Source organism: Grammomys surdaster, unplaced genomic scaffold (genome assembly GCF_004785775.1).
Source record: "Grammomys surdaster isolate TR1022 unplaced genomic scaffold, NIH_TR_1.0 149, whole genome shotgun sequence".
NCBI lineage: Eukaryota > Metazoa > Chordata > Mammalia > Rodentia > Muridae > Grammomys > Grammomys surdaster.
In genome coordinates, this window is record NW_021604607.1 from 7162993 (window position 1) to 7189545 (window position 26553).

The 26553-nt window shown below is 46.5% G+C and overlaps 1 protein-coding gene across 1 annotated transcript in view; it reads right to left on the reverse strand.

The window, feature by feature from the left end:
- Positions 1–18048, reverse strand: part of Epas1 (endothelial PAS domain protein 1) — a 78849-nt gene extending 60801 nt beyond the window's left edge. The window contains exon 1 of the mRNA XM_028765084.1: positions 17941–18048. Coding sequence (XP_028620917.1) covers positions 17941–17966 — 26 coding nt within the window. The 5' untranslated portion in view covers positions 17967–18048. The remainder of the gene's footprint in view (positions 1–17940) is intronic.
- Positions 18049–26553: the final 8505 nt, after the last annotated feature.

Sequence of the window (26553 nt, forward strand, 5' to 3'; positions counted from 1 at the left end):
AGTCTGGTCAGTAAATCTAGACTAGGGAGTGCAGGGTGAATAAACTGAAGGAGAGACTGTAATTATGCAAATTATTCCAATAGATCGTTTGCAGGAAGCTATCATCAAAATGAGGTAAATCCTTGCAGTCCACTGGTGCCAAATTCTGTGGCAAGATTTTGTTGTAAAAGGTTCTTGAGCTTTAAAATAAAGGTATTCAAGTTGAGAGGTATTCTCTTGCTTTTTTGACTTAAGTAAAAAGTTGAAGCGAGAGAGTTTAGGAAACAACTTTTCTTTACTAAAAAGTAAACCTTGCAAGCAATTCCCAAGGGGAAGTATTAAGTCCAGTCTCAAACAGAAACTTTTGGATGCATATATATATGATATATATTATAAGTATACTGTATGTATGTTATACATTTTTTAACCAAGTTTCTGATATTTACACACATATATATATATACATACATACATACATACACACACACACACATACATATACACACACATATACACACATTGGGCAGAGGATGTGGTTCATTGGTAGAGCACTTTCCTAGTAATCTGTAAGGCCCTGGGTGCTAGCCCCAGTACAGTGTGGAGGATGGTTGATCCAGTTTAAAGGAGAATCAAAGAAAGCAGGCAAATGCTGTAGACACTCAGATCCAACACAGGAGCACACGTGTGTTGTCTACTGCAGATTTGCAGCATGTGGCCTGAAAACTCTCATGACCTCCCTTTAAAAAGTACAGTTTTCAGAGGTAAGTCAGAAACCCCATATCTATAGCATGATTGGTTTTGTTTTCAATAATCAAATTGGAAGCAGGTCCAAACATCACTGTGGATGTTTTCAAGTTCTCGTGTCATGCTAACAACACTGGACAAAGAAAGGTCACTTCCTTAAAGATATGACAGTGTTACAAATTTTCAAGAGGGCAATAGCCAAGTAAAATTTAAATGAAGCTTCTCTGGATTCTTGCGCATGGGAAAGCCACCAAAGTAAAACTTGACCCACCAGCTAGTGGGTCCCTCACTTAATGCACACAGGGCCTTGCCGAGAGACAGAGAGATCATTTTCTCTCCTCAAAGTGAGACCAAGCCCAGCCCTCAGAGCTGTCATGGAAGCACCTCCTCCCGTGTAAGCATGTGAATTGTTCTAAACCTATAGAAAGGCACACACAGGCGCAGAACCCTTTTTTACTTTGCAGTTATTTCTGGGACTCCAGAGCATACTGTCAGAACTTCAGGGGAAACATTGCTTTTCAGGTTTGAAAATAACTGTTGGGCTGGTTACTACTTGCTTTTTGAGCCTGGACATGTAGTGGATGGGAGTCTCATGAAGACACATCACTAAGCGGAACTTAACACAGCTAACGTTGCTGAGAGCCCACAGCCGTGGGTCAGCGTTTCTGATGGAGGAGAAGCTATATTCACTGTGTTAACAGAACTTATTGCGGAGTGACAGAATTTTGTTTTTGTTTTTGTTTTTGTTTTTAACTTTTAGGCTTCTATGGTCACTTTATGGGAATGATTCATATTTTTTTATGATCAGAAGAAAACAATTTAACTACTTTAACAATTTTTCAGGAGAGCTGATTCATGAATATAAGAAGACGACTGTGTGTACAGGAGCAGGTGAGTGTCTGTGTATACAGTCTGCAACGCTTCCTAAGCCTCTTGCTAAAAGCTTTCCTCAAACGCTCTGAGGGCCTCTGCCACCAGGACCCAGAGCACCCACGGATTAGATCCAAATATCACCCATCCTCCCTCCACATCCTACTCTCTGTCCAGCAGAGCCAGTGAGCTGCCCCCACACTGGGGCCAGCCATTCAAGAGGCAAGGAAATATTATGCAAGAACACAGGAAGTCAGAGGAGACAGGATTCTGGGCAGGCCTGGCAAGGAGTCTGTGTGAACTCCAGCGAACAAGCGGACTTTGCTCAGCGGGGCTAAAGGCAGCAGAGAGCCTTCCCAGGGCGGTAGAGCAGAGCCGTCCACATCATGTTTCTGGCCAGCGGGTGGCCATCCAGAACTTGATGTACCTGATAGAAGGCAGATAAACGAGTCCCAATATTTCTGCTTTTTTGGCCCAAGTTCAAGGTGACTCCCCAACACTCTTGCACTGTGACTCACCTCTGTCCTACTGCACAGTCACCCCTCCCCCCATGCAGCATGACTTCATTCAACAATTTAAGGCCTCATTGGCTTTCTAGCTGACTTCTCCCTCGGTGCCTCAGGTTGAAGGACTGTATTTTCAGGCTGCGTGTGTCAATCAATTCATGTTGCTACCAGGTCTGAGCACGCCAGATACATTCGTACACAGGAATCATGGCAGCAATGTGCTGTTCCTTTGCAGCAGTGTGTGTCGGTGCAGCCTTGCTCAATTGCAGGGCACAGAACAATCACCTGCCAGATGTGAAAGAGAAGGCTCACAGGCAGCCAGTGTCTAACCCCGGTCCATCAACGTGTCAGAGCACCCCTTTCCTAATCTTGGCACTCTCACCCCAGAAGCCTGCATCATGGGAGATGGAGACACATTCTCCTTTTTGGAACTTTCTACCTTATCCGTACCTCAGTACCTCAGCTGACTTTTGGGGGCTGTTATTAGTCCTGCTATACTGACAGCAGTGGACTGAACCAGGTCCATCATCATGGAATATCCATCTGGAGAGAGTTACAAAGAGATGGAGAGGTGTCCTCCAGCCCCTGACAATAACTTCCCATTGCCCTTTCTGAGGTCAGCATCTGTAAACAGGATGCCAGACCAATGGAAATCCCCTTAAAAGCAGAGCTAGAGCCTCAAGAACTTGGAGGTTATCTGGTCTGGCTCCCACCTAATGGTTCATGTTGGAGTAACTGAGGCCAGAGATGATCATCTAGCCAGCTAGTGCCTACCTCTTCTCAGAAAATTCACTAAGCACAGCACATTGCCCTGCAGAAGGTCCAAACTTCCATGTGAGAGGGAGGGCGGGGTAGGGCACACACGGGTTGTGGAGCTAGGACCCCAACCCCATGGAGACACAGAACCGGCAGTGTGAGGCAGCGCCCACCTTGCCTCACAATTTCTAATTGTGGTAAGAACAGAGTAGCTATCCCCCTGGGACTTGGCTGTGCATTCCCAGACGCTACCAGCACACAATGGCCCTTACTTCTCTGGGGTAAACATTGCCAAATATGACAAACAATAACATCGCCACAACAGAAAACTATGGGGCGAAGAGAGGCAGTGTGGATCTTTGCAAATATAGTCTGAGGCTAGGGACGTGTTCAGGTAGGAACTGCCAATCCCTGGCATGGTCATTACACTCTGTGTCTTGACTACCTCAACCCTATGCTAAAAGTGATAATTCCTTGACATTTTCATCGAGAGCTTTGGAAAGAACAAGTATGGCGGTACCCATGTAATCCAGCCAGAGGGAAGCCAGCACGGACTACATAGCAAGACCCTACCTCAGAAAACAAAACAAAATTAGTTTTAGAAAAACAGTAAACACAAGATGATTGTAAACAGTGGTAAAGCACTATCAAATATATCAAAAAAGCACTCTGATATGCAAAGCAATATCAGAGCAACTAGTTCACTGAATGAATATATATGTAAGAAGCACCAACTATGCGCAGGCTCCGTCCTAAAGGCTCAGCCCTTGGTGGTGAGCAAGGCGTATGTGGAGCCTGTACCTTCAGTTTCACCCTGGCAGGGGAGGGTGTGGCAGACATAAATAAACATGTAAATTACATGTGGGGAATGTTTAGAAGAGAAACAGACAGGGTTAGAGGTCAAGTGAGGGACGTCAGGAAAGGCTTCCCTGAGGAGGTCATACTTAAGCTGAGACAAAGGCTTGAAGTCAGCTGGCCAGTCTCCCGAGTGAGGCTAAGGGAAGAATGAGCTCCGAGGTATGTGGTTCAGACATGTTACAGTTGATGATGAGTCTGAGGCCAGAGCTGAGTGACCTGTCAAGTCACATGATCAGCAGCATACAGTATAGCCAGGCCTCTACATTCCAGGAGACCAAGGTCTCTTTCAGGCACCACCTGTTTCTAGGTTGTCATTGACTCTCTTTGGCATAAAATAATGCATCAAGATATAAGCAAGTGGCTATGGGACATATGGCCCTGGTTCTGTGTGCTACATGGAAGGAATGGTCATCCTTGTCATGAACGCTGGCCTGTGCCATCTCCTTCTCCACCGGTGAGAGGAAACAAACCGAGCAGGAGAAGGGTGTGTGATCTGGTACTTATCAAGACTTTCTTCAGATCTCCTCAATCTTGGGGTATAGACTCAATGATATGATTGGCAAGAACCTATAGGTCCCAAATGTCCAGGTGGAGGGACCCACCCGTAGAGCCTGGAGACTCTTTCAGGGCTTCCTCCCATCTGCAGGCGGTTCACTTTAAGAGGTAATAACACGCCTAATGAGTATATTGCTCTACTTGTTAACGACAATGCCTTCGAGGTTTGCACTTTATACTTCTCAAAGTTCTTTCCATTGAGATAATGCTCACAAACAGCTTTTAAATATACATTTAAGACGTAGGGTCTTACTAAAACATTACCTGGTTTCAATCTCTGAATCCTCCGCAGAGACAGCAGCACATACATCTAGCACCCAAGGGAGACACAGAGAGGTAAAAATCTCCATCCTAGGTCACACAAACCCGAGAGTAAACTAAAGCAGTCTGACAGACTCCTTAAGACTTCCTTAAGAAGCTGCTTTGAACTTCATGGGAAGGCCAGCTTAGCCAGGGACACAAAACAAGAGCGGGTGGCTATGATGGCATTTAGAATCTGGCAAAACCGAAGTGAAGAAACACAGAAGGCTTGTGGTCATTCTGACGCTATTTGGAGGCAAAGGAATTCAAGTGGGTGAAAGCTTGTCACTCCCCAAAATAAACAAGGGCCCTGGGGACCTAACTCCAGGAGAACTAAGGTGAAGTCACTACCCTTGTACCCATACAAGCAACTACAGGTGGTCAGAGCTAAAAGGCACCCATTGATTTAGATAAAAGAAGAGTTTCTGAGATGCTTAAGAGGTGGCTCAAGGTGGAGGGTTCCGTCACTCTGAGAGCTGCCTGGGGCCTCTAGTCCTCTGGATCTCTCCTTAGCCTGGAGCGAGCTAGAGAACACGAGAACCACACTAGCTTGAGATATGCCCAGGCCCTAGCATCTCACTGACCAAGGCCAGGTAGAACTTGCTATGAGGTCAGGAGAAGCAAAGGTGAGTTGTTTGTCTGTTTGTTTGTTTGTTGTTTGTTTTTTAAGGACTGTTTACTTAGGAAAAGAAAGAGAACACAAAGGCAGGTGGGATGGCTTAGCAGTTAAGAGCACATGCTACTCTTGCGGAGGGCCCAGGCCCGCTTCCAAGCACCCATGCCTGATGGCTCACAACCACTTGTAATTCTAGCTCCAGGAGATCCAGCGCCCTCTTCTGGTCTCTGCAGGTACCTGCACACATGTGTCACAAACACATGTGCATACACATACATCTTTTTGAATATTAAAAAACACAGATACGTAGACATGGAGCCATCCCTCCACAGGTTCGCCAATGTTTAGTCACAGGCGAATTTGGTTAAAGCATCTTCTTTTTCCTTTCCTGATGCCTGTAAGGAGCTATGGGAATGTCAATGCTACCCTCACATTTATAGCATGGAGAGATCTGAGTGCATGTGGTCAGATCTGGTCTTGGTCTCTGGGTTTTCTTAGAGCTTTCCAGAGGCCCGGGGTGTCAGTTAGCCCCTGGATAAGGACCAGTCTGCACTGTGCTGCAGAGCTCCACTGTCTTCTGTTCTTGTTCTGATGGGGTGTTTACAGCTCCCTGGCTCCAGAAGACTCCTCTCTGGGCTCAGGCTTTAATCTTGAGCAAACCACTGACCTAACTAACCCAACCTGCCAGGACTGAGCAGCGGTTTCTCCATTCTACAATCACTGGGGACAGAACTAACAGTGGAGACATGACAGTTGTTATTGTGAGGTTAAAGTTTAACACGAAACTGTTCAGGAGCTGTTACCTCCCTTGAGGTACCACTGGGCAGGGTAAACTAATGTAACTAGGATCAGTCACTGGCCTCTGCTGTCCCTGGCATGGCATCTTGTCCAGGGATTTGGGATCTTTGACCAACTTCTGGCCCACAAATGTTTAGCTGTGACCTTAGTGCTTCTAAATTCCTCCAGGGAAAAGGTTCCACCTGCTTGTAGAGAGGAAAGGGCTCTGACTGTCCTAACCAGGTGACTCCGAAAAACGATTCTTCCCCTCTACCCCCCCACCCCCCGCCCCCTCTGGCCCTGTCAGACTCAACATCAGATCTGGGCCTTAAGGAGAAGGCCACAGAATGGCTTGGCCTGAGTTCTCTGGGCAGGGTGTGGATGAAGAGCTACTTGACTCAGCCTTGGCTATCTAACTCCCTCCACGTGTTCGATGCTGAAAGGATGTCTTATCCTTCTCTAAGGAGAAATAGCAAGAAAGGATATGACAAGTGGCTTTAACAAGTCCCCAATGGAACAAAGGCTTTGCCTTCCTAGTGAGACCATGGGGATGAAGGGCAAGGCCATTTTATGGAACAGAAAGCCATACCTCTTCAGGTTCCCACTCTAAAATCTAGCACCTATCACTTTCAAGTAATTGTGAAAGCCACAGAGAGATATGTACCTGACTGAATGACAGCCAGGTTTCTAAGAAAGATCTTAGGGGTCAATGCTTTGAGGTCATTGTTATGGAGGGCCTCTAGGGCCTCTGCCAGTCACTCCTAGGTGTGCACACTCTAGCTAGGTTTGTAGTAATGAAAGTGCTCTGAGTAGATTCTAATGTCTTCAAATAGGCAGGCCAAAGATTCCATCAAGCTGACATGAAGAGGGCCTGTCCCCGGATTCGCTAGCCCAGGCCCGGGCTCCATGTCTTTTACTATAAGAGCTACTGATTCCGAGTTGGAATGAGTGCTCACCAGTCCTGTCCTGCGCACTCTGCTTTCCTCGCCTGCGGTCTGCACTGCCTTGTCCATCCCCACTGTAGCCTGCAGTGGCTACCTGTGCAAACCCAAATTATAACCTTCAAAGCTGAAATCTTATTTAATGTTCTCTTAAAATTCCCTCCGGTCTTCTCCAGCCCAGCCCTTTTTAACTTTATACAACCCAGAGCTCTCAATTCCTATCCATTTTCTGTTTCTGACTCTATGCTTTACCTGGGCTAGTTTTTACTCCATAACAAGATGGCTAAGATTCTCATCAGCGCCACACACCACTACACACTAGTTTAAACAAGTCATCTGAAAAGACCAGAGTCATCAAATGCTTCATTGTGATCTTTCTATGCACAGTCCCCAAATTAGTAGATAACCTGTAAGTACGTACACTCAAGGGCGGCTTTACCACAGACCTCTACTGACTTGCATGGTGGATATCAAATAAGGAGGGGGTAAGCTGATCTGAGGCAAGGTTTTTGCCTGTGTTTTCCATTTCTCGGAACTAAGGTCCCCATATTCCTGAATTCCATCTACAGACAACTACAGAACACCTAAAATGGAGATAGAAAGCAAGTTTTAAACTCATTATGCAAATTTAAAAATTCAGACAGGAAATCAGATTGATACAGGGGCACGATGCACTTTTGACTGAAGGTGGTTTGCTTTCCACGGAATAGCCTTTCAGAGAGCTGGTGTGCGTTGGCCTAAGTTTCCCATCTGGCAATTTGTTAACCCCAGAGTTAAGCTGAAGAATTTATCTAGACAACTCTTCATTCTTGATGTAAAGTACTGACCTGCCTGCTCCTTGCATTTGATAGCAAATAAGCCTCACCTGGTCAGTGCACTGCCCCCCATTATTTTCCTTTCTTGTTCTTTCTAAACAGAAATAGGTGAAGGGAAGTCGTGTGGATGGAGACAGCTGAGCCCAAGAAAGTGGGACATCAACAAACATTCTGTATTTATTTTCTTAATGGCCGTGATTTCAGAGAGAAATGAAAAGGATCAACGTCTCGTCAGCATAGCAGAAAATCAGACACCCTGCTCTCGAGCCACGCGCAACCTTCTGGAAAGGCAAGAACAAATTAAAGTGTTGTTAGACAACAAGGAAATATAAAATAGCAAATGGAGGGGAAGGGTTGGGGTGTAGATACTATGGGATTTTGTTAAAGACAGAGAGCTTGGGCTCATGGGAGAAGCCATGTGAGTATTTGGGTAGAAAGAGTACAGAAGCATCCAAGCATGGACTAACTCGAGGAACCAGGGAACAATACCTGTGTGGTGGAGGAACAGGCTTGCACCCCGTGAGTGATGCACCATGAGTAGTGCAGTAGGAGAACTGGGAGTAAGGACCCTCATTTCCAGCAAAGTCACCTGCCTCATAGCTTCCCTTCGGGAAGGCCCTTGAGTCAAGTTCCTAGCTCTTTAGACTGAGTATTTAGATAATCCTTGGGGGATCTTCAGAGAAATCCCCTCTTGCCACAAGGAAAATTTGCTGTACTCCCAAGACAGCAGAGAAGGCCTGAAACAGGGCAGTATTAGCACCATGTAAACATCTTCTGAGAGCCGTGGAGAACCATGTCTGTGCCAGAATCTGGTAACTGGTTTCCATAGAACAGCAGATGACTCTAGGGCCCACACAGTGCACTAGAATTCTCCCTGATTCCTTGACCACCACCAAGGCCTTCGCCAAAATGGGCGGGGCCCGTTGGCTGATCCAAGAAAGCAGAGTACCAATAATGAAGCCAGAAACTGAAAAGGGCCTTGGCTCTCCACCACACCCACCATTAACTCCCTTAGGTTCTGGGTATAGAGTAAAAGAGACTCCTGGACACGGTGATATGGTTACAATTACAGACGCTCCCTTGTCACCAGTGAAATGTGACCTTCATATTTCCCTTATCTTAATATCTAGGTAAACAGGTGTTGTGCAAGTACACAAATAAAGGTTCTAAAGGTGAAATGCAGTGTGTCTGGTAACACCACACTGCTCTAAGCAGGGACAAGGTGAAATGCAGTGTGTCTGGTAACACCACACTGCTCCAAGCCGGGACAAGAAAGCCTTTTGGCTCTGCAGACTTTCTCGCTCCCTTTACCCTCAACACCAAAATTAGCTCCATCGACCTCAGCCAGTGCTGGAGTGAAGGCTGCCATTCCAAAATAGCATCTGGGAACTGTGGGACACACCAGAGAGAAACACAGGGGACGGTGGCTCACAGGAACGTACGGAGAAAGCCACTTCACTGGACTGATTTAAAAAACCAACAACAACAACAACAACAAAACCCTAAATACATAGAAAATAAGCATTCTCAGGACTTCTGACCTCAGAGAATTACCCTTAAGGCTTGTTTTATATGCCTTGATTTATTCTATTAAGTTTTTCTGTTTTCATTCAGAAGGCACTGTGGGGTCATAGTTTCATAAAACATTGCAGCGTTTTAAAAAGTATTTATGCAGCGGCTGTGCTTCAACCCCAAGCTTTACTTTACAAACATGCATGGTCTTATTATTGCTCTAAAACCAGTACTTGAGAATTGATTTTTAAAACTTTGTTTTGAAAAGATTCTCAGACTCTTAGGTATAATTCTGTTATTCCCACATGGAATTCATAAACAAAACCAAGTAACTGTGTGTGTGTGTGTGTGTGTGTGTGTGTGTGTGTGTGTGTGTTTAAAGGCACTCTTTTCCAACAACCATGTATGACGTATTTTCCAGAACAATCTTTCTCAATATTCCAAAGTGCTTCGGCAACAGGAAGTCATAAAGGTAGGAAGGAGACCTGTAAATATTTGCTGTAATTACTCATTAGTAATGAGGACTTAGTTAGTGCTGCAGTTTGAGCTGCTCCTTTGAGTTCCTGGCTATGACCCCTCCCAACAAAACAACACAACACAAGGAGCCCGGGGTGGTGTTCTGGGCCCAGCCTCTCCACACCTAGATCACTCCTAGGGTTTGGCTTCAGATGAAGTGGTTTGATTCTTTCAGCAGCTCCCGTTTCCCAAATGCAAGAAGCCGCTGATGCACTGCCCTCTTTTCTCACCCCTACAGGAGGCAGGCAGTCAGGACAAACCTTACACAGCCATGAGGCTGAGAGAGTTTTCAGTCATGAGTAAAGGGTGTGTGCCACATACTATGCTGTCAAAAGACACAGAACCCTTCATGGCTAGACTCACAGCTTCGTGGTTTAAATTATTACCCGTTCCAAACCATATACTGTAGTTGATGTATTTTAAAGGACTTATAAAGCATTCTTAACTTTCTTACATGGAGCCTATGTATTCTCTTAGCAAACTACTGACTACTAATTGTGCACTTCAAACCAAAGTGAGACCAAAAGAGGCCACTAACACTTCTCATTAACATCTAAAATTGCCAGTGGCTGTAGCCTGGCATTTGGGGGTAGCCAATATAGCAGCATGGGTCAACCTCTAGAATATCACGGTCAACAGGGCAGCACAGTAGATCTGTGTATCTACATGTTTGGTTACATAGTCTAACCAGATGAAAAACATGAATCATCTGATTCTTACCTATGACATTTAAATGTTTTTAATCGTAAGTTACCACTAGAAGGGTGAATGAGTGAGCCACTGGGGGAATATAGGAAAGTCCTAAAGGTCTATTTCCATGACGCTGTGGAATTAAAAACATGTCTATGTATACATGGACATATATACATACATATATACACATATATGTGTATATTTTTTAGTATATGTGTCTCAAAAGTTTTTAAAGATTTATTTATTTATTTTATGGATATATGTGAGTACACTGTCACTCTCTTTAGACACACCAGAAGAGGGCATCAGATCCCATTGCAGATGGTTGTGAGCCACCATGGGGTTGCTGAGAACTGAATTCATGACCTCTGGAAGAGCAGCCAGTGCTCTTAACTGCTGAGCCGTGTGTGTGTGTGTGTGTGTGTGTGTGTGTGTGTGTGTATGTGTATATTCGAGAGCACATGCAGTGGCTGTTGGAACTGGGTGTCAGGTCCCCAGGAACTGGACTGAGGGGCTGTTATGAGCATATGGGTGCTGGGAGCCAAACCCAGGTCTTCTATAAGATCAGTAAGTACTCTTAAGTACAGATCCATCTCTCTCTCTCTCTCTCTCTCTCTCTCTCTCTCTCACACACACACACACACACACACACACACACAGAGAGAGAGAGAGAGAGAGAGAGAGAGAGAGAGAGAGAGAGAGAGATTTTCATGTTTTTGTTTTACTTGCCAATAAGCCATTCATTCTGCAATCTCATTCTGTATAAGAAAGTATCTATCTGCTTCCTAGGATCTGGCATATAGACTACTCATAACTTTAAAGAATCTTGTGCTTTCTGGTAGGCAACACTATATAACAGGAGCCTGGAGGATGTACTGGTGGCCTCTGAAAACAGCCTGAGGCCACAAGCAAACCAGTATTTCTTGAGCTATTAGGGAAAGAAAGGTCACTCAGAAGTACATAACACTCTGGTCATGGCCATACTTATCTCTGGCTCTGGGGATCTCAAAGGACCGCCACATTTCTCTCAGACTCAGTCTTTCAGATTGGTTCTGTCTTTGAATAACAGGACCAGAAAAATATCAGCGAATTGCACACAAACTCTACTTGGAAACTGCAAGTGTTACTAGCTGCATACATCCATAGATGCCTCACCCCACCCCACCCCACCCGACCCCACATCTATGCCTTGACCCACAACTATTCCGATATGTTTCAATGCAATCAAGGTTTGTGGCAAGGAAACTCAAGATCACAAGGTTCTTGGTATATGCCCCAGCGTGCTCACCAGAGAAAGGCTCTATAAAAATATGATCACGACAATCATAACTACTCTTTATCCCCCCATCCATTCTTTCCTTCCTGTGCTTGCAATTTCAAAAGATCAAAGGAGCCAGAGGAAGTCCTGTACATCTTGATTTGTAGATGGTTTTTCAGAAGCTACAGAGGAAGAGCCCCTAACAGGTCCCTCTACACAATGGAGTCCGAAGACTGAACAGTTCTTGAAGTCTTGCCACCAGCAAAGGGTGGGAAGAAAGCTTTGAACTTCTAGGGGCAGTAGAGAATTATCCCCTGTTCTAGCTGAGGTAATATCTATTAAAAGAAGAAGAAGGAGGAAGAAGAAGAGGAGGAAGAAGAGGAGGAAGAGGAGGAGAAAGAGGAGGAAGAGGAGGAGGAGGAGGAGAAATTCCAGGAGTTTCGGGAATAGCCTTTGGGTCTTCAGTTCCTGCCTGTGTGTGAGGTTTGATACAAGGGATGAGTCACGAGAAAAGTCATTATAATAATTATAAACACAGCAACAAAAGAAGTTATCATTTATAGAGTGCTTACTGCATTCAGACATGGTATTAAATGCTTTATAGGCCTCTTAGGTAAGGCCAGGAGGTATGGAACGGTGGGTGAGAGTGTGGACTCTGGAGACACTGTGCCCAGGGAGTCTCAGCTCTGCTATACTGCCTGTGATGATGGGTAGCAACCTTGCTGCACCTGAGTTCCCATCGGTGAACTGGGGATAATAACAGGGCTTATCTCACAGGGTTGTTAAAAGGATTAACAAAGTTAATCCGGAAAGTTCTGAGGACCATGCTGGCACAGGAAGACTGAGGGCTCAGCTTTCTGTCTTGTCCTCCTGCCTATATAGCTCATTCCTCCCAAGAACACATCCATTTTTAGGGTTCAAAAGAATCTATAGGTAGTGGGGGATAATGGAAACCATGAGTGTAAATTTCTTTTTATAGACACTCCCTAAGACAAAACAAGACAAGACACTGGCATTGAAATGTAGGAGCAGGCAGCCTGTAGCCTTGAACTCAGGGAGGGCAGGTCTTGACTGCTAGACAGGCAAGCAGTAAGAAGGCATTGCCTCTTCCAGATCACACCACCTTTGAAAGGCTACTACTACGAGCTGAACAAAGAGTGAGGAATAGCTCAATGGTAGAGAATGCTTTCCCAGCCTGTACAAAGCACTGGATTCACTTGTCATGAAGAGAAGAGATTAAGATTAACATTTAAAAAAAAAAGACAAAACATACGCTCTACAGAATTTTAGAGATCAAATACTAACTGGAAGCCCATTTACAAGGCTCAGGAAAAAGAACCCTCTTTCTTCTCTGCCTTCATGGAGTCAGTCAAGGCCACTGTTGTCCTCAATGGAAACAGAAACCTCTGGGTGTCACTGTGGAGGCCTGCAGATTCTTCACCCAGAGCAAATGTGTACATCAAGCAGTTAAACTTGGTAATCATTTTGTCCATGTGTCAACATTTTGTGATGGAGAACTCCCGTGAAGCCTCCATGTATTTACTGATATCATCCCCAAGTCCTAACTTCTACCACCACATTGTCTCTGGGATCCAGTTTACGCTGGTGTCCAGCGTCTACCATTTATTTTCTCAGGGAAACTGTGAGCCAATGCATCTCAATCATAGTGGGTATAGTTACCAAGTGAAATGCCACTCAGAATTTCTTTTCTTTTCTTTTTTTTATTGGATATTTTATTTACATTTTATATGTTATCCCCTTACCCCATCCCCCACCCACCCGGGAACCCCCCATCCCCTTACCCCTCCTCCTTCTTCTCTGTGGCTGTAACCCCCACCTACCCCCCCCACTCCCACTTCCCCACCCTCAAAATTCCCACCCCCTGGGGCGGCCAGCCTTCATGAGGTCAAGGATCTCATCTTCCACCTGTGCCCGGCAGGGCCTACAAAAGAAAACTCCTGAGTGGCTGACACACCCAAGGCTTCTTGTGTGATCCTGTCTGCTCCCTAGGCCCCTAGTCAGACCAAGCAATTGAAAGTAATGAACGGGCCGGGCGGTGGTGGCGCACGCCTTTAATCCCAGCACTTGGGAGGCAGAGACAGGCAGATCTCTGAGTTCGAGAGTTCGAGGCTAGCCTGTCTACAGAGTGAGTTCCAGGACAGCCAGGGCTACAAACCAAAAAAAAAAAAAAGAAAAGAAAAGAAAAAAAGAAAGAAAGTAGTGAACGGATGTCCCATTTCTTAGTTTTTGGCATTTTTTTCCAGACCAGGAATATTCATTGCCTTACTGGTTAGTATCTTGGTATGGATATCATCATGAGACTCACCAGCATGGTTCTGGAGTGTGCAAGACAGAATAGTGAGAAAACACCGGGAGAAAACATTACTTACTCAGTAACATGATAAAACAAAAAAAAAACCTCAGTAGTTTATGTACCTCAAAACTAAGGAAAGGTCCATCAGGAAAAATGAAAGAGGAAGCTATTACACTGAGATAGGACAGAACCATTTTTTGCTTTGTTGTTGCTGTTTTTAAAGCAAGTAAATCCTGCATAAAAAAAATCTTCTCACAAATGGAAACACCTCAGTCTTGAAGGAGGTGCTCTCAAGCACAGTGGGCTGAAGCCCCGGGGCACTAAGAATTCCCTACTTGCTTCTTTCTATTTCTAAACACTTAACAACATAGATTCCTAGAACACTGGGCATGGCCATGTAAACACACACAGAGGCAGAGAAACAGTGGCAGAGAGGCTGATTTACAATGTAAACAAAGTAGACTGTTTTCAGCTGGTGGCTTTCATCCCTGTGAAAACGCCTAATCACGCCAGGCAACAATCTAGTAGCTGTGGAATGTTCTCTACTTCACAAAGCAACTTGCTACATCCAGACACTGAGGAGGGTCCTTGCATTGGTTTTGCTTAATATCTAGAGTAGTAGGGTTTGTTGGGTTTTTGTTCGGTTGTTTCGTTGTTGTTGTTGTTGTTGATGATGATGATGATGTTTTTCCCTAACTGAAATAAAGGAAGGGTACTCAACCAATGGATTCAGATTCCTGAAAGTTTCCATTGCCTGGTTGACATCATTCCTGCCTCAGAACAAGGCTGTTGCAATTATCTGGGAAAGTAAATCTAAGTTTTGAAGGTTCAGGAGTCTGGTGGTGGTGGTGAGCTACACTAATTCTTTGGAAATCCTCACTGGTTAGAGGCATGTCTGGGCTTGGGGGGTGGGGGTGGGAGGTGGGCTCTGCTGGCCACATGCTGTCTGTAATGAACCAACTTTCTGATTCTTATCAGCACTAATTTTTCCTAGTTAGGACAGGAGTCATATTACCTTCCCTGGGCCTTATCCAGAAAGAGAAAATATGTTTATGGCTTCCATGCTTGTTTATAAAATAATCTTAAAGCCTCACAATAAAACTGAAAAAAAAAAAACTCAAAACAACCTGAAGTCACCACATTTTTAAAGACCTCTAAGAGAGCCATCTGAAGTACAGTTTAGATACCAGGCTGATAGTGTTATACACCACTTCTCTACCAGGCTAGACTCTGGTTACTTCCACGAAAACTGTTGTCAAATGTTGAAGGAACGCTAATTAGAAGATAAGCTTTCAGCACCATCTTCTCAGCTTGGAAAACTGATGGACTTTGAGTTCATTTTAACAGAGAACAATTAGATCATCTGCCAAAAGAAGCCAGTCACAGAAAACTTGAAGGTCCAGGTATTTCCAATTCTTTGTCCATCTTTGCCCTGGTACCAAGTACCAGAAGTTCTCCTGAAAGATATTTGGACCAGAGTCTGACTTTGGGCCTGGTCTTGGATGCCTGGCCATCCAAGGACCTCACTTCTATTTATCTTAATTGCTCGGCTCTACAAATCCCCACTTGAGAGCATCCAGAGAAGTCGGCTTCATCAAAACTCAAGAGACCTCACTGTAGCTCCCCAGTCTGCTAACCAGCCAACAATCAAAAGTCTGTATCTAACTATTACAAACAAATATATCTACCCACACAGGGATGCTTGGGACTAAAACAAGCCTTCTGGTTTCTCGAGGGGCTGTTTCCAGAAGGAATAATACAAATGTTCAGTTATGCTCTGGAGAAGAAACAGGCCTTGAACCACTAGTGGAGGGTATCCCCCATCCGGGAACCTTTGCTGATCACATTGATTTCCTGAGGGGCTCTGGAAAGCTTTAGGCAGCCATTTAAGGGGCATCAACTTTCAATGACCTGCTTCACATTTTTTAACTACATCTTGATGCCCCAAGAAGCCAGCCAACTCAACCAGAATCTCAAAACCATTATCCTAACAGGCATTGGACGACTGACTACTCAAATTAGGTCCTCTTTTTCGATAACACACACACACACACACACACACACTGCAGGCCCGGCTACCACTGGGGCATCACACTACAGGCAGCAGATTCCTAGGAGGTTCACAGTCTGTGTCACACTGGTTCTTAAAGTGGCCGCTGTTGTTGATAATTTGTTGTGTCATTACAGCAGTGTTCTTCGAGGCTCCGACTATACTCTCTGCCAGCTCTCTGCAAAGAGACTCTGCAAGCCGGGTATGGAAATAGCTTTCTCCATTGTACCCTAATTCTCCCAAAGATTGATAGATCTAAGCGCAAGATGACATTTCACACTGATTACTGTCAGACCGCATCAGGGAAATGCGACAGTCACCTATAGGCAGTGCAGTAATAAAATGTTCAGTAAGTTCCCCTGGCTCCTCTCTACTGTTCAACTTCGTGTTTTTGATTGTTTGTGATTGCACTCTGATTTGAGCTGGAATCTTAGTCTTTTCTCTCGCTTCTCTTTCTCTACCCTCAAAGGACACAGAACCTCAGAGCTGTTAGGCGATAAGGGGGAATCTAGAACCGGACTCAATACCTTCCCCCTCCTAGAGATCGCCAGCGCAGTGCGCGGGCGCCTGGCCAGGACGGGTGCGATTCGCTGGCGTTTATCAACTCCTTATCGGTGCCCTGAGGTGGGAGCTGCCGCTTTCGACCAGAGGATACACAATTCCTGGCTCACGTCCCTAAGTGGAAGTCCAAACAAAAGCCAATCTGCTCGGAGCTGAGTCCTCACCTCCAGTCTTTCCCAGCCTGGCCGCGGATCTCCCGCAGCACGCGCCACTCTGCGGTCATGCGTTCGATTCCGGACACCCCAGCTAAGTCGCCGCGGAGCGCAGTGCGGGAAGCACTAGCCCGCGGCGCGCACAAATCGAAACAGGATTAAAGTGCCAGGCGACCAGCTACAAACTTTTGCCAGAGGTGAGGATGCACCCAGCTCCTCGCGGACGCATTGTGCGCTCCCACCTCGGCTCCGAAAACTGGGTGTCAAGTCACCAGATCCGGGGCGGATTGAAGGAGGTTCGAGAGCAGCGCCGAGTTGGCCCGAGTTGCCTCTCACCCAGTGCGGAAAGGTTCGCGAGGGCAAGTCTTCGTGGCTGCCCTTCTCTGTCTTAAGAATCAGACACTCGGAGCGGCCCACTGTCACCACTCCTCTCTCTCTCTCTCTCTCTCTCTCTCTCTCTCTCTCTCTCTCCCTCTCTCTCTCTCTCTCTCTCTCTCTCTCTCTCTCTCTCTCTCTCTCTCTCTCTCTCTCTCGGACACCTGCCCCCGCAGGGCAATCCAGGTCACTCACTTCCCACTCTCTACCCGAGTCTAGGTGCAGGGTAAGGTTAAGGGGGTTGAATAAACTTGGGTGCCATCTGGAGCAGGACCCTTGGCCGTGTTCCGGCTTCTCGGGCAGGGCGCGCCCCGGAGTTGCGCTTTGCCCTCTATTCCTTGCTAGTTTGGGGCGCAAAGCCAACATAGGAGCGCGCTCGGAAAGACCTGGAGGGTCTTAGGAGAAGAAAGACGTGCCTGCTGCTCCAGCATGGAAACCCTGAGCGTCAAGGGCATCAGCCCAGAAACATTTCAAACCGCTGGCTGGGAAAGCTTGGCGCTCTAGGGACGACAGACTTTGGAAGGCGCCGCGGAAGCACCCCTGACCTCCAGGGCCATCTCTCCGTGTCTCAAGGTCTCAGAACTATTAGGTTTGCAATTCTACTGCGAAGTCGCAGCTCCGTGTCCCTAAAGGCAGCACCTGTTTGCTTACTCAAACCCCCCACCCAAGAGCGGTCCTCCGGCCTCCGAGACCTCTCGCACCCCTCTCGCAAATGCTCCGGATCGCGCCCGCCACGCGAAGTTCCGCCAGTGCCTGGGACCAAGTCGGTCGCCAACTCTGTCGCCCGCTTACCTTTTCTTCTCCTTGTCAGCTGTCATTGTCGCCGTGGCCCTCCGAGACCCGGAGCACCTGGGTTCCTAAACCCCGTAGGGGCTTCAGCCGCTCTCTTTGCTGTGGACCTCCTCAGCTCTCCGTCGCCCCGGCAGGTGAGAAAGGTCTTTAGTGCTCGTAGGTCCGAGTCCCGCAAAATCAGGTGGAAGTTTGCGGACGCCTGGCTAGGTGCGGAGGAGGGAGGAGAGGGGTGACGGGGAGGAACCTGCAGGAGGAGGCGGGGCCGGGGAAAGGAGTGGGAGGAGGTTGTAAGACGCCAAAAGAGAGAGCAGCGACAAGGGACCAGAAGTTCCGTTTATCCCCGAACAAGAGTCACTTTTCTAGGATCTGGCAAAACCAAACCAACCAACCAATAAGCAAAACAAAAAAAAAACAAAAAAACAAAAAACCAAAAAACAAAAACGGTGGCTCGAAGAGAGCAAGTTGGAAAAAATCCGGGGGCAAGTGAGTGCGGCGGCTGAGATGACCATACAGTCTCAGGACACTGCCGAGGATTGTACGGCCGCCTCAGGAGAGCTGGAGCGGAGCGCTGCGGACTCCGGAGCTGTACACCGGCCGCTCTCGAATGTCCGGCCTCCTCAGCTGCCAGCCCACTTTAAAAACTCGGACGGCCCGCCCGCGGGAGGGCGCGAGGGGCGCGGGAGTGGGACCGCGGGGCGGGGGGCGGGGCGGGGCGCCAGGCAAGCTCCGCCTCCACCCTCAGGCTCCTGCCCCGGCTTCCCACCGCGTCCCAGCCAATAGGGAGGCGCGGCCACAGCCTCTGCCCTGACCCCGTCCCGCCCCTTTCTCTCGGGCAGCGCTCCTCCGGCGCCCGCCTGCCCTCCCTCATCCTTCTGCAGAGCAGTGACTTGTTTTTGAGGTCGCTGGTGGCGAATAACTATATGGGACACCGAATGGAGCGCAGTTAGCGCGGGGCTGAATAGTGGCAGGGATCTGCTACCCAAGTTCGAAGTATGCCTTTGCGCCTGCGTCCTTTCAGCCTCACTTCCCCCAAAGAGCCAGGGCAGAAGAGCTGGGTCGGAGGTCGCTCGCGCTGCTAGGGCATGCAGCGCACAGCGACCCACCCACCCCCGCTTCCGGTTGCTGTTATAGGTCCCTAACTCAGCCTTGTGGCTCCCTTCGCCCAGCAGGAATAATTCCGAGCACCCCGACCGCAGAGCTGCGTGTCTGCGCTCTTTTTTGGCGAAACTGACCTTGACTTCTGAGTCTGGAGAGGCAGAAATGTGTGGGAGAAACTGGGACAAAAATGATCTAGGTCCGCTCCTGTCCTGTCTTTTCCTCACCCGGTTTATGGGTTGTTTTGACGTGCTTGTGGTAAGCTGTTAGGTTTAAGGGCATGCCTGAGAAGAGGGCCATGGAGGCCCTGCAGGTCTCTGCCCGCTCTCAATACCCCAGCATCACCGTGGGTTCCCCAGCGAGTTCCTGAGTGTGATCTTGGGGTGTGTTGATAGCACGAACAAATTATTGGATCTGCCCTTCCGGGGTTCGAAGGATACAGCCAACTGAGGGATGGTTATGACGTCTCCTCTCCCACAGGCAGGCAGAGAGCTCTTTGGCCTTTTCCACTTGTGAGATGCCCACTCCTTCCCTGATTTTAGACACTTTCCCATTTCCTACTTAGGTGACCTGCAGGAAAATCTCCAGACAGAAGAAGGGAACTGTTGATTTTTGAAGGCTAGGGAAAGGGTCAATGAACTCCATAATTGTGAATTGCGGAGAAAGCACGTTCCCTCAAATTGGGCCTCACTGGGATCCAAAGTCTGTGCTTCCCGAATCATTCTTGCACCCAAATTTCCTAGTAAAATTATAACCGGAGACGGGGTGTGTGTCTGTGTGTGTGTGTGTGTGTGTGTTGGGGCTGGGGCAGATTTTAAGTTTGTTTAGGTACCAAGAAGGTGGGTGCTTTATGAAAGTCTTGGGAAGGTATCTGAATGAATGGGTGCTTGAGAACTTGGAAATCAATTGTCATACCTGAGGGTGATTCCAAAGATCATCTTTTTCACTCTTAGAGGCTGGTGCGTGATTTCCTATGGCACTTCTACATCCAGACACCCAGGGTGACTCATTTATTTGTCTTAATGAAAAATTCAAATTGGTAGACAAAGTTATAAAAAATAAAAGCATATTTTATTTGCTTTATATTATATATTCTCTTGAGACTGGAATTATTTTATATATTGCTTCTCTTGAGACTGAAATGGAGGGAGGGGGAAAAAGACCAGACAATACAAAACCTCAATCACTTTGGCAGCTTCCAGGCCCCAAACATTGTTTTTCACCAGAGCTTCTGAATCCTGAGCTGTACTTGACAGGTGACTGAGCAATACCTTTACCCTGCAGGGAACATTTCAATAGGCTTGAGGTTATGAAATTCGTTTGAGAGTTTGGTTTTTTTTTCCCTTTGGCTTTTCGAGACAGGGTTTCTCTGTGTAGCTCTGGCTGTCCTGGAACTCACTCTGTAGACCAGGCTGGCCTCGAACTCAGAAATCTGCCTGCCTCTGCCTCCCAAGTGCTGGGATTAAAGGCGTGTGCCACCACCTCCTGGCTTGAGATTTTTTATTTTAAGAGGAAAGTAAGGGTCCTGGATTCAATCCCTAATTCACAGTCACTTCTAAAGTAGGGGTTCTGACTGGACATAGTGGCTCACACCCTTAATCCCTGAATTCCAGAGGTGGAGACAGGCTGCTGTCCAGGCCTGAGTTCGAGGTTTGAGGGAAAACAATTTTTGCATAACATCAAGACCGGAGATGCTTGACTGTGCAAGTCCCTACTGCAACCAGATGTCCAGGCATGGAAATCAGCATCTGAATACACAGAGCACAAGACCATCCCCCAACACAGGCCAGCCTGGGCTACAAAATAAGTTCCTAGTCAGCCAGGGTTAAACAGGGAAACCCTGTCTGGGGGTGGGGCATGGGGTGGGGGGGATGTAAGAGGTACCTAAGAACACTAAAATCTTTCCTATGCTAGTTGCATCCATCCCCTCTTTCTAACCTATAAATTAAGTGTGCCTATAAGATTCCCAGAAGGACTAGATGCAGCCTTGCACAGAACAAAGCCCGGAGGCCTAAAGACCTCTTAAGATGTCTTCAGCACTTGGTCAACAGCCTTTGTAAGGAGCTGAGAATGTAAGCCAGGAGCTGAGAATGTAAGCCAGGCACAGGATTCTTTCACGTTTTGGTACCCATGGAAAACTAAAGGTGGGCAGCTCTGAATAAAGATGGTGGGGTCTGGGAGGGAGCCAGGACCCTAGCTTTACAGGAGTGTCTCTAGAAGCATCAGTCAGTGTTAGGCTCACATAGCAGCAGAAGGCATCCTGAAGTAAAGCTCCCAAGCTGCTGAAGGGTGTGTGTGTGTGTGTGTGTGTGTGTGTGTGTGTGTACAAATCACTCATCTCCTAGAAAGTCTCCCCACCTGTGTCTTGGCTCCCTGAGACATTGCTTGGAGTCAAAGGCTATGACATCAAATGAATGTCTACCTAGTTATTTTACTAAGAGATGAAACTGGCCAGGCACTGCAGGCCCACAACTTTAATTCCAGAACCGGAGAAGCAGAGGCAGCCAGATCTCTGTGAGTTCCAGGCCAGCCTAGTCTACAGAGTCAGTTTCAGAATAGCCACAGCTACACAGTAATACCTTGTCTCAAAAGGGGGTTGGGGGCGAGCCTGGGGCTTTAGTCCCCTCCGTCTTTGTAGTGTATCCCATTGGAAGGATGAGCTATTGGTAAGGGGCTAACTTCTAGACCTACAGAAAGCAGGCACTTGTGATGCAGCAGAAAAGTGGGAGAATGATGACTCAGTAGTCCCCATCAGAGTAACAGGCATGGCCCAAGATATGCTTTGTAATCAGGTTGGAGTGAGTAGGGCTCCAGAGAGAGAGCATGGAAAGCAGGACTATTGCTTTAGTATTTGGCAAACCTTCAGTTCCTTGTCACAATGAGATCAAGAAGAGGCAAGAGAGGGCCCCTAGAACTCAGAAATTGAAGGAGACACTCAAAGTCATAAAAAACATGCACTTGCCACTGTTCTATAGATATTCTGTTTTGTGTAATACCTCTCTTGTCTCTGTCTGACCAGTTACTTGGTTTGGGACTGTCAGGAACACGGGAGGTAGCAGATAGGAAAGGCTATCTGGGAGAAGCCATTGCTCCTCCTTTCTGAGTCACCCCTCCCCCCAAGAGTTAATCTGAATAATCAACTTCACTGGATTTAGAATCACTTTGGAAACACAACTCTGGGCTTGTCTGTGAAAGTGTTTTCAGAGACTGCGATTCCAGATTGAATGAAAAGGAGGAAGTGAGCTGAACACCTGTGTTCATCTCTTTGCTTCCTCACTGCAGATGAACACAATGTTGCACGCTCCTTCACCATTCTACTGCAGTGTCTACACCAGATGGACACAATCTAACAAGCTGCTTTTTGGTCCTCCTGCCGTATCTACAGCCATTCTCCCGGTTACACTATCCCCAGCAGAGTAGATTGTGCCTCAAACTGTGTCCAAGCAAACTCACTCTGCTTTAAGTTGCATTGGCCAGTTATCTTGTCACAATAACAAGAGAAGGCGTACACACACACACACACACACACACACACACACACACACCTCCATTTCAAACGAAGCCAACCCATTCTGTAACTTTACAAAACCTATCTTTTTTTTTTTTTTGGTTTTTCGAGACAGGGTTTATAGCCCGGGCTGTCCTGGAACTCACTCTGTAGACCAGGCTGGCCTCCAAAACCTATCTTCTAACTTCACTCTTTAACTCTGAACTCTAGTACCAGAAAATCATACTCCTGTGTGTGGCTCCTGACCAACATCCTAAGGTCATTTCATAGACACATGCTATATAGATGCTAAGAAACATTATGGTTTTTGGCCTATATACTCAAGATTTGTTATCTTTCTAAAGAGGGTCTGTGATTTTGAGGAAATTGCCAAACGCTTTAATTCTGTTGGACTGTCTGACTCCTGATAGAGCCATTTGGTTACAACCAACTCCACTCCTCCTCCTTCACATCTGGATTACCAGTGACTTAGGCTAGTGGCTTCTGTTGGCAGATCTAGGTATAAGGTTGTAGCACTGAGAGGCTGTCCTGTGTTTCTCCCTGTGTCATTTAGCCAGTGAAGGAGCCATTAATCCACAGCCACTCTGCTGTTCTACTCCAAGGAAAACATAATGTACCAATCAAGTCCACTCCCTCCTGGAGGAACCAGCCATTTGCACAACACTACCTGTCTTAGATAATAAGTTTACATTTGCTTACCTTGAAACCAGCAGAGAGCTCTTAAGTGATAACGATTCTTTTTGTTACCTCCAAACAGTTTTAAAACTGCTAAATGTATATAATTGTATTAGTTAGTTAGTTAGTTTTATCAACTTGATACAAGCTAATCATTTGGGAAGAGGGAAGCTCTATTGAGAAAACGCTCCCATCAGAGTCCCCTTTAGGCAAGTCTGTAGGGACATTTTCTTAATATGATTAATGATTATGGGAGGGCCCAGGCCACTGTGGGTGGTGTCATCCCTGAACAAGTGGTCCTAGGTTGTATAAAACAGTGAGATGAGTAATCCATGGGGAGCAAGTGGGTAAACAGCATTCCAACATGATCTCTGCTCCATTTCCTGCCTCCAGGTTCCTGCCCTGATTGAACTCTTGCCTTGACTTTCCTCAGTGAAGGTCTGTGAACTGGCTAATGTCTAATCCAAATAAACCCTTTCTTCCCCAAGTTGCTTTTGGTCATAGTGTTTATTATGGCAATAGAAAAAAAACTAGAACAATAATGAATTTAATCTTAACATTTTCTTAAATATGAAAGTTGAGCACAAAATTAATGCTCTGAGTCTCTGAACAATAGCTATGTAAGAATTTATTGGTGGGGAGTGTGTGGAGAGAGAATGAAAGGCAGACAAATCTGGAATCACAGCCAGATCTCTGCTAGGATCTAGAAAAGGCCAGCCTGGACTGGCCAGGCAACAGGTTGGTAGGTGTGACATCAGAGGTGACAAAGTAACAGCTGTGTGAGAGGAATGGCCACCAGGAAAGAAGTGCTAGCCCCGCCTTGGAACAAGCATGAGCAGAAATGAAACTGTTGTTGTCACTAAAAATGATGACACTGAGCCCAACTGCCCTGGCCCTGGAGCCTAGATGACCAAGAATGTAGGGGTTAGAATGACACCCCCCACACACACACACACAGCCAGCTGGAGTAGCCTTTACCTATATACCAAGATCTTAAAATGGACCTCTTTTTATCTCTATTGAAACAGAGGTTTCAAACAATAATGAGTCCCCATTTCCAAGATGCAAAATACAAGAAAGCTTTTGAGAATGGTTTTGTGTGTTTTCCCTAGCCACCGTCCACCTCAGGGAGGCTGAGATTTCCCATAAGGAAAACTAACAACTAGATGGCCTGATGCAGTTGTCAGCATTATGGTCCAAACAAGGGAGAGCACTCACTGTTCTCTCCAACGCTAGTTTCTGGGACTCTGAGAGATCACATAGAGAACTCATGGATATTCCTATAGCTCAAGAATGCAGGGAGTGCAGAAAGTGCTAGAAGAAATGGCTATATCCACATCTAGAGGTGACCTCCAGTTGCTTGCCTCACAGTAATGGAACAGGCAGAATTCCACAGAATCTGACTCTAAAATGAGAGTTCATGGGAGCCTTACTTAAGACATGATTGTAGGTGAGACTTCAGTGACATAACAGAGGAAATAAAAACAGACAGAGGGAGAAGTGGAGTTTTTAGGCTGCCTCTATAAAGGCCTCATCCAACTCCCTAGGGCAGTGGTTCTCATCCTGACACTGTGCGCTTCAGTATAGCTTCTCATGTCCTGGTGACCCCAACCATAATGGTATTTGCATTGAAACTTTATAACTGTAAATTTGGTACTGTTATAAATCATAATGTAAATAACCGACATGTGACCCCTATGAAAGGGTCACTCAACCCTCTGAAAGGTGGAGAAGTGCTTCTTTAGAAAGCTACTCTGAAGCTGGGTTGGTTCAACAGAGTCGTCCCATGGCAGGGCAGACAGGATGATAAATCTGAAGTGTGTGATCTTCAGAAACACCATGTGGGTAGGTGGGTGGATGGGTTAGCATGCCTTTTATTCTAAAGAAGCCAGTGGAGTGATGACGCATTACGTTCAGGACCAGATATGGAATCCACAAGACGAGTTTCACTTGGAATATTTAATGAGCGGCTGTCTACTCAAATGTACTCCAAGAAGTCCTCAGAGAAACAGGTTAACACATCACAGGAGGCAGAAGCTGAGGGAAGATCACAGAGGCCAGCTGAAGAAGAAGCTCCTCTTGAAGGGACAGCTGGGTGACTGCAAGGGTAGCACATGGGCACCGAAGAGAGAAGCACCTGTTGTGGCCAGAGCAAACCAGAGGGAAATTGTACCTGTGCTTAAAAAGAAGGGGTTGGGGGAAGTGAGGAGAGAGAGACCTTCCCTCCTGGCTCCTCCTCCTTCCTACATCAGAGAAGCTGAGCAGGCTGAAGCAGGGATGGAGATGCCAGATGGTTATCTGTATTGGCATCCTCCATGGCCAGCAGTGAACCTGGCATAAAATGAGCGTGTGATAAATGACATACTTGTATAAGAGCCCTGGCATCTGCATCACAACAGGCACAGAACCTGGGTCTTTCTGAGGCATAGGTTTCTGAGGACAAGGAAACTACTGAAGCATACACCACAGACTCCTAAAATCACGTGTTCACGCATGCTCACGCATGCTCACTCACACTTGTACCTCTGCAGGTGCCCTACCAGGAAATAAGCGCCCACACAAATGGAGTACATGCCTCTGTCTCTGCCCTTTGACAAAGACCAGGGACACGATGCTGAGAATGTGTCTGTAAATACTTAAGTTTTAAACCCTCGGGATTTGTTTCTTTGTCTGCTCAGAGGGTTGAGGTTCTGGCTTATGAACCCTGGGGGGAAAGGGGGTGTCCAAGGCCCGCTAAGCCCAGCGTGCCCAGTGTTGTGTCCCAATGAGAGAAAAGTGAGATGTGGGTGTGTCAAAGACTTTAGATATCGGGCATGCTCTGTGTTAACGGATGACTTTACAGCATAGTAGAATAGCTTCTTTATTATTCTATTTTGGCCGAATTGAAGTGGCTCCTGCTCAGATAGTCATTTATGGAGGTAAGATATTTTCTGGCCTAAAAACATGCTAGAGGCAATGTTTAGGGCACGTAACTCCAGGATAGACAGCCCAGACTTCACTGTATATCTATGTACTACAGAATGACATGCACATAGCAAAGCTTAAAGAATAATGAGAGCTGTAATTACAAAACTACCGGGAAAAATCCATCAATGACTTGAGCTAATTCCACCTGTTAAGACTACACAGTTCATCTAAAAACTAATCAAAGATGGTGAGGGTAAAACACGGTATTGCTAATTTTCCCTTCAAATTCTGTTGAGGCATTATCCTATTTGACTGTATTTGTGTGAATCTTTGCTTAGTTAATTTATCTCTCTCTTTTTTTTTAAATCTCAGCCCCTAAGTGTTCAGCCCATGTTCATCACTGTGACTGATACTCACCTAAGACAGAT